The 18,298-nt window shown below is 37.4% G+C and overlaps 1 protein-coding gene across 1 annotated transcript; it reads right to left on the bottom strand.

Annotated features, from left to right (window-relative positions):
• Window positions 1–96: 96 nt before the first annotated feature.
• On the bottom strand, window positions 97–18,270 carry ccdc24 (coiled-coil domain containing 24). Its single transcript, XM_041993146.1, has 9 exons — window positions 18,230–18,270; window positions 17,464–17,625; window positions 12,711–12,898; window positions 8,444–8,560; window positions 8,244–8,348; window positions 6,938–6,992; window positions 2,877–2,934; window positions 1,401–1,506; window positions 97–1,254 (listed from the first exon to the last, which is right to left on the bottom strand). The coding sequence occupies exons 2-9, from the start codon at window positions 17,611–17,613 to the stop codon at window positions 438–440; spliced, it is 1,596 nt and encodes a 531-aa protein (XP_041849080.1). The 5' UTR covers window positions 17,614–17,625; window positions 18,230–18,270; the 3' UTR covers window positions 97–437.
• Window positions 18,271–18,298: the final 28 nt, after the last annotated feature.

Genomic DNA, 18,298 nt, shown 5'->3' with positions numbered 1-18,298 from the left:
TGGAAAAAAAGAGAAAAAGCAGCCCTCAATCACACTCCCATCATGCATTTAATTTTGACTCACCTCATAGAAAACCCTGTCAGCACCAGACACAGCTTTTACAGCAATCATTTATTATCAGCCAGACATATACACACACAATCAGATATGTTACATTAAACAATTATTTTACAATCTTCCCTGCCACACACCAACTGGAATCTCCCAGATTTAATCTCAGGTATCTTGTTATTGGCTGACATCAAGTTGGCACTCTTGCCGGAGGGACTAACTGATGAAACCCACTGAGAAACTGGGGCTGTGTCTTTGTCTCTTGGCCAATTCTAGATTGACTTGTGGGGCCCCCATGTGGATTATTGCTTGAAGTAAAACATTTTCCTTTCATCTCTGCAGATTGTTGCACAGTACATGCATTGTGTATCTTTGCATCACTTCTTTCAGGAGAATGTGAGGCCCAGTCTGTCAGGATGTGGCTGGTTATGCTTTGCTGTTTGTTTGTAGGCTTTTGTAATGTTGTCAGCTTTATGTATGTTTATTCCACTGTTGCTCCTCCTTCCAACATCTTGTGCAAGAGTTTCAGGAATGACTGAACTCTCTAAACATTTTGTCTTTAGACACTTATCTGTCTGCGCTGTTATTTCCTCTGAGCTTCCACCACTGATACTACTCTGTTGCCTACTTTGTGGCATTACTTTTCCTTCCTTGTCTGTATCATTGTTGCTGTAACTTTCTGCATCACAGAGATGAGTGAAAGTAGGAGGAGGTGAGGGGGTGATATCAATATTTCTTGAACTCCAAGCAGGTTTTTTTTTCCTTTCTCTTTGCAGTGACAAATTGTACTCTGTGCTTGGTCTATGAATACAGCATTGTGTTGATAAATGGGTTTCAAGGAAAGGTGAATTTCTCTTACAGTTTGTATGAACACTCAAATAAGTCCTGTAACAGACACCTGCAGCATCATCTTGCTCTGGAGACAAACTGCAGTGGTATTTACTTTGTACCATTTTCTGTTCAGAGGAGAGGGAGCTGTTTGGGTGCCCTGAACTGTCTATATTGTTGCAAGTAAGGGGGTTGATTGACTTGTTGGAGGTTGAGGTGAGCCTATGTGCACTGTGAGTTCTGATTAGAGAGGTCTTGTTTGGGGGATGTCCACTTGGTGGCTTGGGTTTAAAATGACACAGAGGAGTAGGAGATCTTGAAACTGATGTAGGAGTCAAAGGTAGGAGAGTGTCAGTCCATTGTCCTCCTGGCAGTCTAAGAGAAAGGAACCAGAAGGTTGAAATACATCTGCTGTACAAGATAATGCTGTTGTATAAATAAACAACTTCTTTACATTTATAATGATTAAATGAAATAAGATGACACAGATAAGGAAAAAATAAATAAATAAATATACAAACCTGAAACTGTTTTTCACTACCTTGACAGGCAGAGGGGACAAAGATTCAAGCGATGATGGGAAGAGTTTTAAGTCCTCTTGTAAAGCTCCTCTGAGCTCTTTGAGTTCTGTACATATGTAAACACAAACAGTTGGAGACAAGAAAGTATCTGAACTTTAAACCCATTTTTAAAAAGTGAGCAAAGAGTCTGGAGTGCAGGTAGGCCAGTGTAGACTCTTTTACCACTGAGCCATGCTGCTCTAATGCATGCAGAAATGTATGTATCACAACCATGCTTTGTCTTGCTAAAATTAGCTGGTCCTTTTAGGAAAAAGATGTCTAGATGAAGCAGTAATACTGCTCTGAAAGTTGTATTTGGCAAACAGCATAAATGTGCATTCAAGATTTCCAAAACATTTCAGGATTTTCTTTGTCAAACCACAGGGAGTTTTTCCCTCCCCTTAGTTCATCTTGCTTTTCTGTGTGAAGCACTTTGAATTGTATTGTACATGAAATGTGCTATAAAAATACATTTGCCTTGCTTGGGTTTAGACCCTGAGAAGGTGTCAGTGCTTGTAAATGTTTAAATTGTAGAGTTTAAACATGAATTTGTTGTGTGTTCCTGAGCAAATGCAGTGATTTTGTCTAAGTCAGCGGTAGGCAAGCTCGTTACTGGAGAGCTGCAGTCCTGCAGGTTTTTGATGTTTCCCTGTTTCAAAACACCTGATTCAAATCAATGGGTCACTTGATAAGCTGTGTTGGAACAGAGAAACATTAAAAACCTGCAGAACTGCAGCTGTCTAGGACCAAACTCACCTACCTCTGCTCTAGGGAATAATGTCTTTTACCAACCCTCGTAATGTCTTCCCGGTTGTCATACACCTTTTGTCCTCTGAGACCAAAAATGACCCTGCCTGGTTTGACTGTAGTTAAAAGTCCAGCATTAATTTTCAATCAGTTCTGTGTTATACCTTTAGTTTGACTTCAGTCCAACCCATTACAACAAATCTTTCCATCCACTTTGGAATTTAGGGCCAACAGACCTTGTTTACATAAAAGTATACCATATTTTTGAGTGAAAATAGTAACAAACAATTAAATATTTTGGCTTTTGGTATTTTGACTATTTCAGTTATCACAGAGTGGTGTATGCCAAAATGTACTGAGTGTGCTTTCTTTTTTTATTTTTAATCATTTGATATTTTATAATGTTAGCACATAATCGGGCCTGTTGCACCACCTGGTTTGACTGTTATTTAAATGTAGTGACTCCTGAAATCCTGAAGACCAGGCATTCAATATATGTTCTCAGTCATTGTCTAAAGAAATATTACTTTTTAATTCTTCAATATCATAAATCATAGACAACGTAATTCACAAAATATGTATTTAAATATCAAGAGTACACTGTATTCTTTATGGTAAAATGTTAATGTAACACTGTGTTAAACCATTGCAGGCCACCAGATGGCAGCAAAAGGCAAAAATTTGTCTCACCTGAAAGTGACGGTTCAGATTTATCACATTTATTCAGATGCTTTTGTTTCATATTTTCCTGCAAGGAATCACAAAAAACTCCAGTCACATGACAGAAAATAAGAGTTTATAAGAGTGGTACGGTTTAACTGAACATCTCCCAACAGCTTGACAATATACAGGCACAAAAAAGTAGGACACACTGGAAAAATAAATGTATTAAACATGTTCAAGACAAGCATTTGGAAACTGCAAGGGTACAAGGATAAAAATAACACAGAGAGGGGAAAGGAATGTATGTGTGTTAAGTGTGTGTGTTAGAAAGAAACCACTAAATGATTAAACAGCAGTGTTCCATCATAATTTGGCTTTGAACATCTATATCCATAGCAAATGAAAACCATAGCGCTTTGTGTATTTCAGTGCCAAAACCAAAGATTTGATTTCAGAGTGTGGCCTTATGTGTGTGTTTATGAGAAACTGGCCATCTCCTCTCCTCATTTTACACCAGTATAAATCCTAGAAAAAGTCTTTATAGCAACCACAGTCTGAACAGTATTACACAATCTCCCAAACACACTCCCATACAGAGATGTACAAACACATTAACCCAAACATACCCACGAGCCAGGAGACTAACAGAAAAAAACACATATTTTGGCCTGTCCTCCCAGTCTCCCAGTGGGATTCAAACCCAAACCCAAACCTCCTGGTGTTGTCTTCCAAAGCAACAGACAAAGTACTCGTGGTGTTTTGGACTGAATGAAAACTATAACAAGTCTACAGCACACACACTCTTTAAACAGGATTTGTGACCCTTTTAGAGTTTGAACACATTCATGATCTACACTTGCAGAAATTTTAGGAATGACAACATGATTTGTGTTTTCTAGCAGCTTTCATGACAATCCAAATTCACCACTGCACCACTCTTTCTATCATCTTTGTAATGGTTCTGCTGGTTATGCAGAAAGCAAAAGAGTAAAGCTGGTTAGACTTTTTTTTATTTATTTATTTATTTTTTTTGGCAATGATGGACTGGACAGGTGTTTTATAAAGCAGTGATGAACATGTATATGAGTCATATTCTAACATTATCTTACATAGTATGACCTTTAGTGAAAAGCAGTCCATGGAAATTGGATAACAGAAATTTATCTTAGCATACTGAAACTAAAATTGCACTTACTTCTGCTGCTCTGCGATTTTAAGCTGTGACCTGCATGTACTGTACCTGCATGATGGGATTAAATTATGTGGATAGGAGCATGTGGTTATGTGGTGACTTAGGAGACAGCTTTGAGTCATGGTGGGGGTTGTGCACTGCTGCTGTCAATCAAAAATACAGGACATGAAGCTAAAACGCAACAGCTCCTCTGACAACCATTTACTATCTGAAAGCACCTTTGGTTGTCTCATTTATCACTTGCACCACAAACAGTCCATCTGTGCTCAATTTCGACCAGTAGAAATACATCAAAGTCAGAGCCTTCCTACCAACCAATATGACAAACTCTCACTCTACTGCAGTAATGTGTCGGGGGTGACTGTGCTGTTTGAGCCATGTGCTCTGAATAGAGGAACTTTTTGTATGTAAAATGCTGCACAGGCTGCTTTATTTGTCTAAAAAATATAACAAAGCACAGGAGATAAGTAGGCTCCTATTCACTGGATAGTGTGCATAACTGGTTTAGAAATGTATTCTCTTATTAACAGATGAAGTGGATTAATGTGTAAAGCTGCATGATACTTTCCACAGCTTCAGGATGCTGGAATATGGCAATTTTCTTGCTTGACTGACTTCATGCTTAACACAAAGAGTCTGCAGAAGTTTGTATGTGTGAGGTACTTCAGACTACTGCTGATAAAGAGTTGTTTTCTGTTGCTAGTCCAAGCTGCTTCACTAACCGTCATCCTAAAAGAAAATGGGTCACTATGATGGCACTTAGAACCAGTTCAGGATATTATATCTGACACTGAAAAGACAATTAGATCAAGCAATTTCAACTATTACGTTCCTGATTTAGCTGTATTCAATAGCGGTTTAAAAGAAACAGTATAATCTAACTGCATGTTATAACACTAAATTAATGTAATTCTGAGCAGTGTCAAAACCACGTCAGTCCAACATTTTTCAGTTTCAGCATCTGAGATGTACTTTCTGTCTTAATTACAAAAAGTGGATGGTACAAGTTGTGTCACTTATTACTGTAGGAAAATGAGCATACATATTTTTTTATGTCAAAACACTTAACTACATAGAACAGGCCTTGAAACACTCAAAACATCTGTTTACAGTTATGGTATAAAAACTGGTATGGAAATTTGAATGTTTCTCTGCCTTGTCATTTTATACATGCTTCCTCTTTTGAATTATAATCCAAACTTTTTTTGTCTTATGAACACATTTATTAACTGGAAATCTGGAGCACTGGGATAATGCTGGAAAATATGCTGTAATGTAACCACATGTTTGCCAGGCATCATAGATTTAATGCTCATTAGCTCATCTATAAGACCTCTCTGTGGTAATATTCCTTTATGATGGTCTCAGCAGGTGTGTCTTAGGAAGAGGTTGAAATGAGTTCCTGATGTAAACAACTATATTAAAACATAACACATGTTGGATTTATGTTACAGCGAAAAAATAAAAATTCCACAAAAGATCCTGACAGCAGGTCGCAGTGACCTTCCATCCAAGATAGCAGTTCATATCTTTATATTGCAGTAATACTTTGCAAAATACAGCTTCAATAGCATCCACCACTGCAGTGACTGGAGGTGCAAAATAAGTTTATGTTGTGCTCAAACATACAATTTGCTTAACAATATACTTAGCTAAAAGGAATATAATGTCTCTTTTTAACACAGAATCGTACAGAGAAAAATCTTTTAAGTAAAATAAACGTCTCTTGAAGACCACAACTACACTCACACCCTCAGGTGTGAATGGCTAAAGCGGTGCTGGCTCAGGGTTCCTTAAATTATATCCTCTTCTTGCCCTCCTTCACCCAGTTTTGCTTTGTTGACAGTAAAATGTGTGCTGCTTTGTTTATTTTTCCAAGAAGGACACTGTCATGTCAGAAAAACTCAGGCACATTGATATTCTCTTACTACATACAATTATTAGTTCTTAATAAATATTTGAAAACCTATAGACTTTGTGAGCTTGCATTTCCTATTTTTAGATTAAATTTCCAAAAAGTGACTTTCTGAAATTGTAGCACTTCCAGACAGCTATGCATCTAGAAAAAGCCCACGGAGATAATTTTCACATCTGGTCTGCAGAGAAGTCCTACATCTGGCCAAACTTGCCCTATTTCTATCATGCAAGACAGTGTAGCCAGATTGTAAATATAAAAGCATGGGTGCTACACCTTGTGTGATCCACTATCTGTGTGTGCTTGAGTGTATGTGTGTGTGAAGATGCCTGCACATCAACTGAATGATTGCAAGATTAACATTTACCAGCACCACATCCCCACATGGTCAGATAGATAAAAGAAAAAAAAACATTTAGGTTGAGGCTCTGCAGTTTCTATTTGACTATACATAAAGTACTGTAGGTTTATGTGTGTCTAGAATAGACACCTTGGTGAGGTTTTATTTAATGCTGTTAGAGTTAGCATTACATAAAGGATTAAAACAAAAAGAAAGAAAAGAAATATTTTTTACCTGAGAAAGTGTGTTCTTCTTTAGGGTAGCAAGTATACTTTTAATAGTAATGATTAGCATTGTGCAAATTATACAATTAACTAACCCTAAGAACTTTATAGTTGCATTATATAAAGTCATATACCTGCACAAAATACTACAAGCAACTAAAACTCAGGTAGTTACAGCTAAAGCAAAATCTTAATTGAAGCATATTACAATACAAACAAACTATCCAAACATCAATTTAGGATGTTTACAAATGTATATCAATGGTCAAAGATTGGTTTACAACTGCATGTATTCAGTGAATCAGTGTTTTTTTTTGTTGTTGTTTTTATTGTGATTTCTGCAAAAATAATGAGAATAATTGTAGGATTAACTGCACAACTAGAGTCATTACGTAGTTGACTGTTTTCAACTCTTACCTTTAAATACTTTATCATTGCTGTCAATGCTTTACATTCCTCCAAGAGAACAGACCTAGAATGATAGACAGATAGACAGATGGCAGGACACATTTCACAACCAAAACTTATTACAGCAGGTGAGCTGTTCAGACTTATCTTCAGTAGTTTTTTTTTTTTTTTATGTGCTGACTGAACAATATCTTGTGTTTCTTTTCCCTCCTTCAGTCCCCTCATACGTTCCCCCTCTCCGGTTACATAACCATAGCAGACTTTATTCATCTCCTTGAAATGAAAAAGGAATTCTCTGCCGGCTCGGTCCGGTCTGGGATCCATTTTCTGACAATGGGAGCTTTTGTTCTGGTCTAGTCAGGAAATGGGAGAAGGAACGAGAGACAGAAGGAGAGAGAGAGAGAAAGAGGAGGTGCTTTTCCAAAGTTGCTCCAGTGGCTGCATTGCCTTGTGGGCCTCAGATCAAGGGATGGAGTGCGAAAAGGAGGGATGGAGTGTGAGGGAGGTAGTGCTGTACCACAAATGAAGGGTGACGGTAAATGAAAGGGGGATTTTGAGGATAAGGAGAGCAGTCATAGAAATTTATACTCAGGTTTACAGAGGACATGTATTTAGGTCATTTATAAGAATATAATTCATGTAATTGTAACAGTGTGATGTGATGTTTACTGCATCCTGTTGTTATGCACATTTAAACTTCTACATCAGCTGTTGCTTGTTTGGGACTGATAATTAGAAAAAGACTTGTACAAAAACATTTAATAGATAAAAAGGAGGAAAAAGGAGTAATTCAGAATTTCTTCTACAATGAGCAAATTTTAATTAGTTAAAAGTGGACTTGTTGAAGTAAAGTTAATAACCTGTGCTGTTCTAGAGTACCCACAACAGCAGTATTACAAAATAATGAAATAATAACCATAAGACCATCAATGGGACTTATTAGTGCCACTTGAGAACACACAAACAAGCTGTAAACACAATACTAACATATTTATTCTTACAGCTAAATAACTGATTATTTAAACAGCTATCAGATACTTGGAAATGTTAAATTAAAGTTATCCAATTTTCAATTTCTGATTAATATATTTGTCTCAAGTTTGGAGTTAACTGTGTTAAGTGTGGTTTGATGCAGACAGGGTGCGCACAGCTGGACCAAGGAAGTTTGTCATGTTAAAAAAAATAGATGGCTTATAAAAAAAAGAAGAAGAAGAAAAAAGAACCCTGATAGCTGCTTTTCTTCCAGTGGAACAATATAGAAAATACTTGTAAAGTTTTCAGACTAAAAATGGGACCACAGGTTTGTGCATTTTACCTAAGATGACTGACGACTTTGTGTATCTCAGTGGCATTCAGCTTGTCTCTAATCTCTTCTATTTCGTCTTCAACACTGGACTGGACTGAACAGTGAGAGCTTGGCCTGCAGAATGAGAGAAGAAGAGGAAACTATATTCTCTCCATTTCTGAAAGTGCAAGTGCAGCATCAGGCAGATTGTTTTCACTGGTGTTACAAACCTGTTGTGAGTTTCCATATTTTCAGAGTTGGTGCAGTCGCTGTAACAAATATCCTGATGACCAAGAGCGTAGTTTACAGTCTCAGGTTTGTACCGAATCAGGAGCTCCTCCAGATCTCTGACACAACAAAAATAGGGATAAAAACTAAGACTTTATAAAAGTCATGTATTTGTTCATTTTTATAGTTTTCTAAAATGTTTGAATGGTATGTAAGGCCTGATACATGATAAAAATGTTAATAACTTTAAATGCAAGTTCAAAAAAACGCCCTTAGATGGACTTTGAATCATTTTCATTGGACATTAAATAATTCAATCATCATCTGTCGTTTTACCAATTTTCTTTTATCATTTGGTTATCTCCACCTCTTTCTTACTGTCACCTGAACATGTATCTGCTGATGCCAAATTTCTACACTGTTAATTATGGTTCATTGCCTTTCAGCTGCATGACTTATTATTCAGACATTATTATTTCCAAGCGTTGGGGAAAAGTGGATCTCAACCTGTGTGTACTGAGATTTATGAATCTACACAGGAATCTGTGAATAGGTTTTCAGATGTATCAGTGAACGAAGGTTTGCCAGACATCTGAGCCCTAAACAGACATTTTAAAATGTAAAAAATGATCACATTCCTCCGACAATAATCCAGAGACAGTAAAGATAGTCAGAAGAACCATCATATCTTTTGAATGGTTTCCTGGAGTAAGAGAAACCAACTTCTTCTGTAGGCAGCTACAGGTAGAATAGCAGCCTGGTCCAACCTGCTTTATTTTATAGTCTTTGCACTTGGGAAAATGTGTCTTTTCATGCTGCTCAGACAATTACATGGAGCTTTGTGTGTGTGTGTGTGTGTGTGTGTGAGAGAGAGAGAGAGAGAGTGAGAGAGAGAGAGAGAAAGTATTGTGATGGAGGAGTGTGAATGGTTGAAGCATCAGGACCACACAAGAGGAGGCCAATAAGATAAATCAGTTGACATTTACAAGGCACACACCCAATCACATACCCTCATATAGATGATTCAAGTCCCATGCAGCAACAACTGTTTCAGCATCTTCTACTGGAACCAGTTGTGTCATGCCTTTATAAGTGTTCTTGGCTAACATGTCTGAGAAATCAAATTAAAAAACATAACAAGCATGCCCAAACAATAATCTCAAGTGAAAAGCATGAGAGCAATATTTTCTCAGTTACCATGCCAACAAAACATATTAAATGGAGCTAAATTGACAAACAGGGCTGCAGAGAAGCGTTGTTAAATGGAAGTGTTATTAGTTAGAAGTGTGTTGGGTTTGCTCCTGAAAGCTATTCAGCCGATGTGCACTTGGGACTCAGCCTAATTGGACGATCAAAGGCCTGAAACGCACACATACACTCAGTACCTTGCATCAAGGTCAACAACTACACTGAAGCCAACTTCAAAGAGGAAATGGGATTTTCACCGGCACCATCTGTGCAGCACCAATACTTGTTTTGGCACTGTTCCCACACAGCTACTAACAATGGGGTACATTTCTCAGACTGAAAGGGACTTATAATCCTTTTACATCCAAGCCAGAGCACTTTGTAAGAGTGACTTGTGATATGTGAGAAAGAAAGGGTTCGGTTGTGTCTTGCTTCACTTCACTAAGACAGAGTGTTGTTATGAGCATCAGAATTGGAATCTCCTCAGTTCTAGGTTGTAAGCCTTGCTATCATCTGAAAAAAAACAGTCAGTCATTGGAAGTTATAGTGTTACGCATCTTGTCTTTCTTGTGAAGCATGAACTAACTTCTGTAGGCGTTTGTGCTGTGGAAAGTTTCAAATAAGGGCAAATACCACTGTTGTTTTTGAGCTTCAAATGGTCAAATATGTTCTGGCACATTAGTCACATTGCAGATACAACATCAGTTAAAGAAAAAATGACTCGAAAGGGTTTTACTAAAACTTTTTTGATGTTTAATTTGGATGAAAAGCTCAAAGATTTCTTATTTCCTGCATTGACACATTACAGATTTGTTGGAAATTGATCAATTGATCAGTTCTTTCCAGATTTATTATAGACCTTTCTTTATTGCACATTCGTTTTCCTTTATTACAATATGCACTACAGTGTCAGTTGTTGCCAACATTGTGAAACCTCAAACTTTGATCTGGAGAGAAATACCTAATCAGCAGGCTGACTGATTTTAATAAAAATGTTAAGAAAAGTTTATAATTACCACAAGATGCTCTGATCGGACATGGGTATAATTTACAAATGTGTGTTTAGCTGTAATGTTAAGTTGCCAAAATGACAACATTCACTCATTCATTTTCTATTCAATTCTGTTCAGAGTCACAGGGGTGCTGGAGCCTATCCCAGCTGCGATCAGGTGAGAGACGAGGTGCACCTTGGACAGGTTGTTGATCCATTACAGGAACAGAAGGGCAACATTGTGAATTCTAATGATAAATTTGAAAATCTGTTGAACATATGCATTAAAAAAGAAAGTCTCCCAGACCCTCAGCGCAGCCTTACACAGCTGTCCCAACACCTGTAGACTGCAGAAAAGATTGATGATGCCACCATAACATCATCATAAAGCCAAATGCCACACTTATAAAGTCTTGATCTCGGCATTTGTTTGTCATCATTCTTGGTCTTTGTGAAGCTAGAAGTGTCTATATTTGGACAAGAAAGTGGCGCTGCAGTGTGATTTGAAACCTGACTGGACAAAGATATGTCTCTTTTGGGTTTGATATCTATTTAAGAAGGAATTATTTCCAAACGATAACCATAAGACTGATCAGAAGGAATTAATTTGGCTGATGAAATTATAATAGGATGTAGAAAAAATGAACTGACTTAGTTCTTTGTTAGAGAAGATGACGCATTTTGAAATAGACATTATTGAAATTTGATATCTGAGGCAGCCTGGGGTACTTCAAGGCACTTTCACACTGTCTTGGGTTTCAAAAATGTATGAATACAACCATGTTTTTTATACAGCCTTTGGCACCATCAAATAATAATGTATATAGATTGTGAAAAGTGGGTCAAGACAGTGGGTCAAGTTAGATCAGTGGTTCAGCAGAGGGCTGAGTATATTGGTATATAAAAAGACATTAACTAACATACAACTCTGAGGCAGTGGAGACAGTTTAGTGGCAGAGAAAAAAAATTAATAAAAAAGAAAGAAAGCAGATGACAAACTGAGCGACAATAAATGGTAAGCCACAAAACACAGAACAACCCGTCTTATGTTGTGCTTTTCTTCAAAGGACCCAGCAAAAGCAGAGGGAGGTGTCACAGGGCAACATTCCTGACAGCAGAGAGTTGGTTGCTGGGACAGACACAAACACAGACTCTCTCACACACACTTGTGCATCCTGCCATTACATTGTGGGCAATGTTGCAGAGCAGTATGAATCCTTTAGTTTTTGTAATATATTCTAATAGATCTCATTAAACTAAAACTCCTCCAAGCTCATCTCTGACCTAGGTTGTACTAAGAGTAGAAATAATACATTTACAAACACAGAGGAATTATGACATTTTATGGAACAGTTTATAAATGACATATAAAAGAGATATAGAGTAGCAAGCCTTTTTGTTGTCTCCTTGTTTTTTATTAGCAAGAAATATATATATAAATCAGCCATACTGTATTTTATCATTTACATCTACTCAAATGTTTGTTGCCAGTAACAGGATTGTGTGTCTTCTTTCTTCAATTTGTTTCATTGTTGCACAATTTATAGACCAGACCAATAAAACCCTGCAGAGACCCAAACATCTCTGAAAAGCTTTGTTCATCTGCTTTCCCAGCCCATTTGTGACTGTCCTAGGAACACAATATTGTAATTTATGGTGCTCTTTGTTTGGGGTAAAATGACGTGGATAGTATGAGGCCACAGTCTGAACTGATTATCCTTTCTACTGGCTGGTGGAAAAGCCAAAGAAAAGTGTTGAGCTTGAATCAGGAAAAGAAAAAGGGATCAGAAAAAATCATGTAATAGAGTAGCTAATAAACTAACATTTATATAATGATTTTAAAAGAGGTCAATGTGGCACATGTAGTGAGTCTATTGTCTTTTTATTGACTTGGTCCATAAAAAATATGCATACTATTTCATACATGACCTTTCATTTCCATTTTAGTACATTTCTTTCATTCATATTAAAATCTTGTAATCTTAGCTGCTGTTATTAATACTACATTGGAGGTAGGAATGAAGTAAACCAAATGCGTTTTCTATATTTAATGATGTGCAGAAAAGTGTATTTGTGTGGGTTAGGTTTACCTTCCCTCCCTGCAAGCTGTCTCTCTGAGTGTCTGGAGTAACATCTTCACCTCAGCTCTCACCAGCTCCTTCACAACAGGTGGGTCAGCTAGTGGAAAGCCCTGCAGATGTGTGAAAGCAGTCTCTGGCCTGCTGCTATGGTTTCCATCTCGCTGGCTCCACTGCCACATCTTGTGCCACATACCAGCCTAAAGAAGTCACCAGAGGTTATACATAATCTGTTTTAAGATATAAGATATATATCAATATGTGAGTATCAGAATAGAATAGAATAGAATAGAATAAAATAAAGACATAGGGTGATTTAAACACCCAGTGATTGCGTTGAAAACCTCTCCTTATGGACATAATAGGAAAAGCAGAAAAGGATTTTTCCAAAATCTGACAATAATACAAAAGTATTTGTAAAAGTAATAAAGCTGTATCAGACGCACAATCCAGAATTTTGCTTCCGGTTAATTGGGATTTTTTTCTTTCCACTGTCGCCTAAAACAATATAGACTCTGATTCTTTTCCACTTTCTTTTTCGCTCAGTACTGAACAAAAATATAAAATATGTAGTTATTCAAATTATTTTAACCTTTAAATGCCAATTTTAAGACAGACAAATTATAAAATTAAAACAAAAAAAAAAAAAAGAAATCCACCTGGTTTCCTACCATTCAGATTCAGGTCATTTTTATTGTCATTGAATATAAAATATAAAATGTTTAAAAATGCATACTGATAAATAAAAACAAACATGTATGTTATGGAAATAACTAATAACTAATTTAGAGTAATTTGCATAATTACAGATTTGGTTGTTTTGATTAGGGCTGAATTTAACTCAGTAATTTAAACAAAAACAAACAAACATAAAAAATACAATTTGTAATGTTTTAATGGCAGCTTTTAGGAGCGGGCGCTGTAGTCCTCTAATGAACCAAAAGGGTAGTAAATTAAAGTGATCCACAAGTGCAAAAAAATAAATAAAAATAAATATGTAAGATATGTGGATAAAAACTATTTAACTACAATATTGGTACTTCAGCATTTATACAACCTCTCTATTTACACTATTAAAGAAAAATAATATTTTTGCAACAGCAAACTGTTGTGAAGACTGTCTTTTTATACTAAAGTAAGTCAGGTACTTTGCAGCACCTTACAAGGTGAAGTGCTTTAAGATGACTAAAGTTATAACTTGGTTTTGAAAATCGGACAAACGGCTTTGTGTACTATGAATTTGGCCGGTTTTCCAGTCTCTGTAATGTTTATGAATGCTTCTGTCTCAGTGGAGTCTGGACACCATTAGCACCTCCACACCTGTTCCCTGCAAATCATTTCTACCATGTTGCAGTCAAAAGACTTCACTTCAAAGGAATACATTAGAGGATACTAAACTCACCACTTCTGGACTTTGCATGTGTGTGCACGTCCTCTCACACACCAGTGGTTACACTGCATCTTGCAGGCACACACAAGCCCTTTAAACTCACACAGACTTTCTCCATGAGTCTTTTGGCTGATGAGGTGTTTATATTACAATATTCATGGCTGTTGCAGGATTTTGACTCCACCTCTGTGCTGTGAGACTGTTGATCTCATTACAAAGCTATATTAAAGAACTGCTTTTTAAAACCTGTCTGTTTAAAATACTACCTGGAACTGTCATGTTGGTTTATTTAAATTGAAATTTAAAAATATTATATAACTGGAAGTGTCCATTTTCAATAAACCTTAGAGAGGAAGAACGGGAATCTAGACTTATGTGTTAAGAGATTAGCCTTGTAGAGAGACATGAAGAAAGTCTAATATTTCTTAAGATCTATCCGCCTTAAACAATGAGGACCTTGATAGAGGGAGGAATGACTGCATTGTGGAATGGAGGAGCTGCCTGCTGATCTACGATCAGTTTTCCCGCACAGAGCGATGGAATTCATTACATGGCTGCAAAGGAAACAAAGACAAAAAAGACACAGAGACTGGTAAAAGGGAGGGGTGGGGTTGGGGTGAAAAAGGAAGTGATTCATCCAAGAGTAGGAGCAATAACTGAAGGAAAACCTCCATGAACTTTTGAAAGTTGGATAAGCTGTGCTGTGCTTTGTTATTTTCCAGAAAGTGGTTCTCATTAGCTTGTTGTGTAGTTGTGACATGTGGTTTTCGCATGGAAGCTGCTGCAAAACTCATGCGGTCAGGATTTCTACAGTATAGAGCCTGGCAAAGTTGAAAAAAACTATGTTTAGCTGTTTTTTCTGCACACACAGACTGTCCTGTTGGTGCACTGCAGTGAGAGGAGAGCTGATCCACAGATGGAAATATTTTAGTGCTTAACAAAGAGATAAGCAAAGAGAAGTCAGCAGAAGTCAGAAGAAAAGAAGAAACAGACTGTAGCAAGGCAGAATGATATTAGAGGGAGTGATGTGGGAAGTTTGCAAATTGTGAGGACTACATACTTCTTATTTCCTTTTCAGATTTAAGTTAAAGTTTATGTATTTGTAATATTTACAACTGCATACTTGATCTTAAAAGCACCAAGATGACCTCTCTTATTTAAGAAAACTTGAGATTAATTTTCCCTCAGTAGTCTCGGCCACATGGAATAACATTTAGCTTAAAAGTCCACCACTGAAAGATTTCCCATTACTCCCCAGTTTTGGTTTTAATTTCACCTGACTCATTTGTCAATTGACCAAATAAAAAAAAGCAAATAATTTAACTATAAATTAGAAAACTTTCAAACATTATTAATTCTATTTTCCTTTATCCATAAACTTTTAAATCTATTGTATACTTTAAACTTTTTAAAATCTTGAAATATTCAGCTTCTTTTTCAGAGAATTTTATATAATTGATGCAAATAAACTCTATCCATCCATCCATTTTCTTCCACTTATCCAGAGTCGGGTCACGGGGGCAGCTGCCTAAGCAGGGAAACCCAGACTTCTCCCCGGCCACATTCACCAGCTCATCCGGAGGGATCCCGAGGCGTTCCCAGGCCAGCCGAGAGATGTAGTCCGTCCAGCGTGTCCTGGGTCTGCCCCGGGGCCTCTTTCCGGTGGGACGTGCCCGGAACACCTCAAAAGGGAGGCGTCCAGGAGGCATCCTAATCAGATGCCCGAGCCACCTCATCTGGCTCCTCTCGATGTTGAGGAGCAGCGGCTCTACTCTCAGCCCCTCCCGGATCACCGAGCTTCTCACCCTATCTCTAAGGGAGAGCCCGGCCACCCTGCGGAGGAAACTCATTTCGGCCGCTTGTATTCGCGATCTCGTTCTTTCGGTCACTACCAACAGCTCATGACCATAGGTGAGGGTAGAAACGTAGATCGACCGATAAATCTAGAGCTTTGCCTTTTGGCTCAGCTCCCTCTTCACCACAACAGACCAATGCAGAGTCCGCATCACTGCGGACACCGCACCGATCCGCCCGTCGATCTCCCGCTCCATCCTTCCCTCACTCGTGAACAAGACCCCGAGATACGTGAACTCCTCCACTTGGGGCAGGACCCTATTGCAGACCCGGAGAGAGCACTCCACCCTTTTCTGGCTGAGGACCATGGTCTCGGACTTGGAGGTGCTGATTCTCATCCCAGCCGCTTCACACTCGGCTGCGAATTGCTCCAGTGAGAGCTGAAGATCACGGCCCGATGAAGCCAACAGAACCACATCATCCGCAAAGAGCAGAGACCTAATCCTGAGGCCACCGAACCGGATCCCCTCCACACCTCGGCTGTGCCTAGAAATTCTGCATAATTGATGCTAATAAACTGATTCTTTAAATTTAAATCCACTTCACACATTTTACAACTATTGCTTATACTATTGCTTAGATATTTTAGCTTATATTGAGATGTTTTATATACTTTTATTGTTTTTGCTAAATCGCAAACTTTTTTTTTGTCATTTTTAGTTTCTGATTTTAATATGACCATGCTCTAATTGCTTTTAAATTGAATTCATAACTTCCACATCTTTCAAACATGAAACACAATAAATACATTAAGAATGTGCTTTCAAAAAAAAAAAAAAAACCAGGATACAGGATATGACTATACCAATTTCTAAAGGTAATATATGATTACATTTCTTCAATTCTGTGAAAGTGATTTCTGTCCAGACCATTATTTTCTCTTAAATATCTTCTTTGTGTGTTTGCTTGTTTTTTTTGTTTTTTTTTAACAAACAGTTCATCCATGTCCTGACCTTGGGTTGGCCTACTTTTTTAGTTTTGAATCTGCCTACCTCAGCTTAGAGTTTGCTTACTGACCCTCCAAATCAGTCTTGTATGTCTGAGATAATTGTTGCCAGAGGTGAGTGATTTCCATGCAGGAGCGCTTTGGGGTTGAGAGTTGAGATAATCTTAAGTAAATCCTGACATTTGTCTGGTTCACATTTAGACCTATTTGCAGCAAATTCCAGTTTCACTTTCTTCATAGACTCTGAAAATTAATTAATTAATTAATTAATTAATGCATGCAGCTAAACTAACTCACCTAATACTGCCAAAATCTAGATTTTATAACTGTTTAGCTATAAATACTTGGCCAAACACCCTGTCCAAATGGAAATTCTTGTAGCTCTCGTGGTGGTATTCTTGTGGAAACCTGCTAAAAATAAAATGAATATCTGATTTCTGTGAATAAATAAATCTAAGTGCACAAAAACAAGAACAATGAAGTAAGTTAGAATGTAAAGATGACTACTTTAGCTTAAAAGCCAGGTATGTATCAACACTGACAGAAGACATGAAACAGCTGACACACAGTCTCACCTCAGTGTGCATGTCTGTATACATGCCGACCAGATGGTGGCCCATTGCTGATCGGATCTTCAGCAACTCTGAATCAGAAACATGATCAGCGATCAGGCTCCACAAGGACTGGCCAGGACACCAGAGTTGGTTTCTGGCAGGAGAATGCATAAGAAGGGCAGTCTAGGTGCAGAGAAATGAAAATGAATTGTATGAACGATACCCTCTAGAACTGGGAGACGTTAAACAGAATGACAGCTTACAAATCCATGAATGTAATTTAGTGCATTATCTTAAGTATGACACTGAGGTTCTTGGGTGATCTTTTGAACTTTTTTATACCTTAAGTTTTTACTTGTTTATATTTTAGACTCTACATGTCTGGATAGACTATATTGGATAGTATTATTCTTTTCTGTATTAGAACTATTCAAGTTAAGTTTTAGCTTAATCTACAAAGTAACATTAAAAACAAAGCAACAAATGAGTAAAGAGAATATTAATTTTTTGAGGTAGTAGTCACACAAGTTAATTTTATAATCACATTACTAAGATGAACACTAAAGAAAAAGAAGAAGACCAAAAAAGAAGACCAAAAAAAGAAGGCTAGCACGGTTAATTTAATTTGACTACCTGTGGAATGTAATCTCAATATTTGACCACATTCAAGAGTTCGTAAAGTAACATTTTAAAATCAGAAAGAGACACAATAAATACTGCCTCTATGAAAAGCAGAAGAAGTGTAAAAAATGACTGAGTCTGTCACTGCAAAGAAACAAACGCTTACCTTTTTAGTGTATGTGTCAGTTTTTTGTATCCGGGGTAACATTCCAGTTGCTAGGCAAAGGCATCGCGA

This window comes from Melanotaenia boesemani, chromosome 8 (assembly GCF_017639745.1).
Source record: "Melanotaenia boesemani isolate fMelBoe1 chromosome 8, fMelBoe1.pri, whole genome shotgun sequence".
NCBI lineage: Eukaryota > Metazoa > Chordata > Actinopteri > Atheriniformes > Melanotaeniidae > Melanotaenia > Melanotaenia boesemani.
The sequence above is the reverse complement of the archived record's forward strand: the minus strand, read 5'-3'. Positions and strand labels throughout refer to the sequence as shown.

Excerpts from the sequence above, each read along its gene's own strand:
- ccdc24 (XM_041993146.1), bottom strand. The coding sequence starts at position 17,613 with ATGCATTCTCCTGCCAGAAACCAACTCTGGTGTCCTGGCCAGTCCTTG. Across the intron at positions 8,561-12,710 it reads ACAGCTTGCAGGGAGGGAAG|AGATCTGGAGGAGCTCCTGA; the intron begins GTAAACCTAACC and ends TTGTTGTGTCAG. Across the intron at positions 8,349-8,443 it reads AATATGGAAACTCACAACAG|GCCAAGCTCTCACTGTTCAG; the intron begins GTTTGTAACACC and ends CTCATTCTGCAG.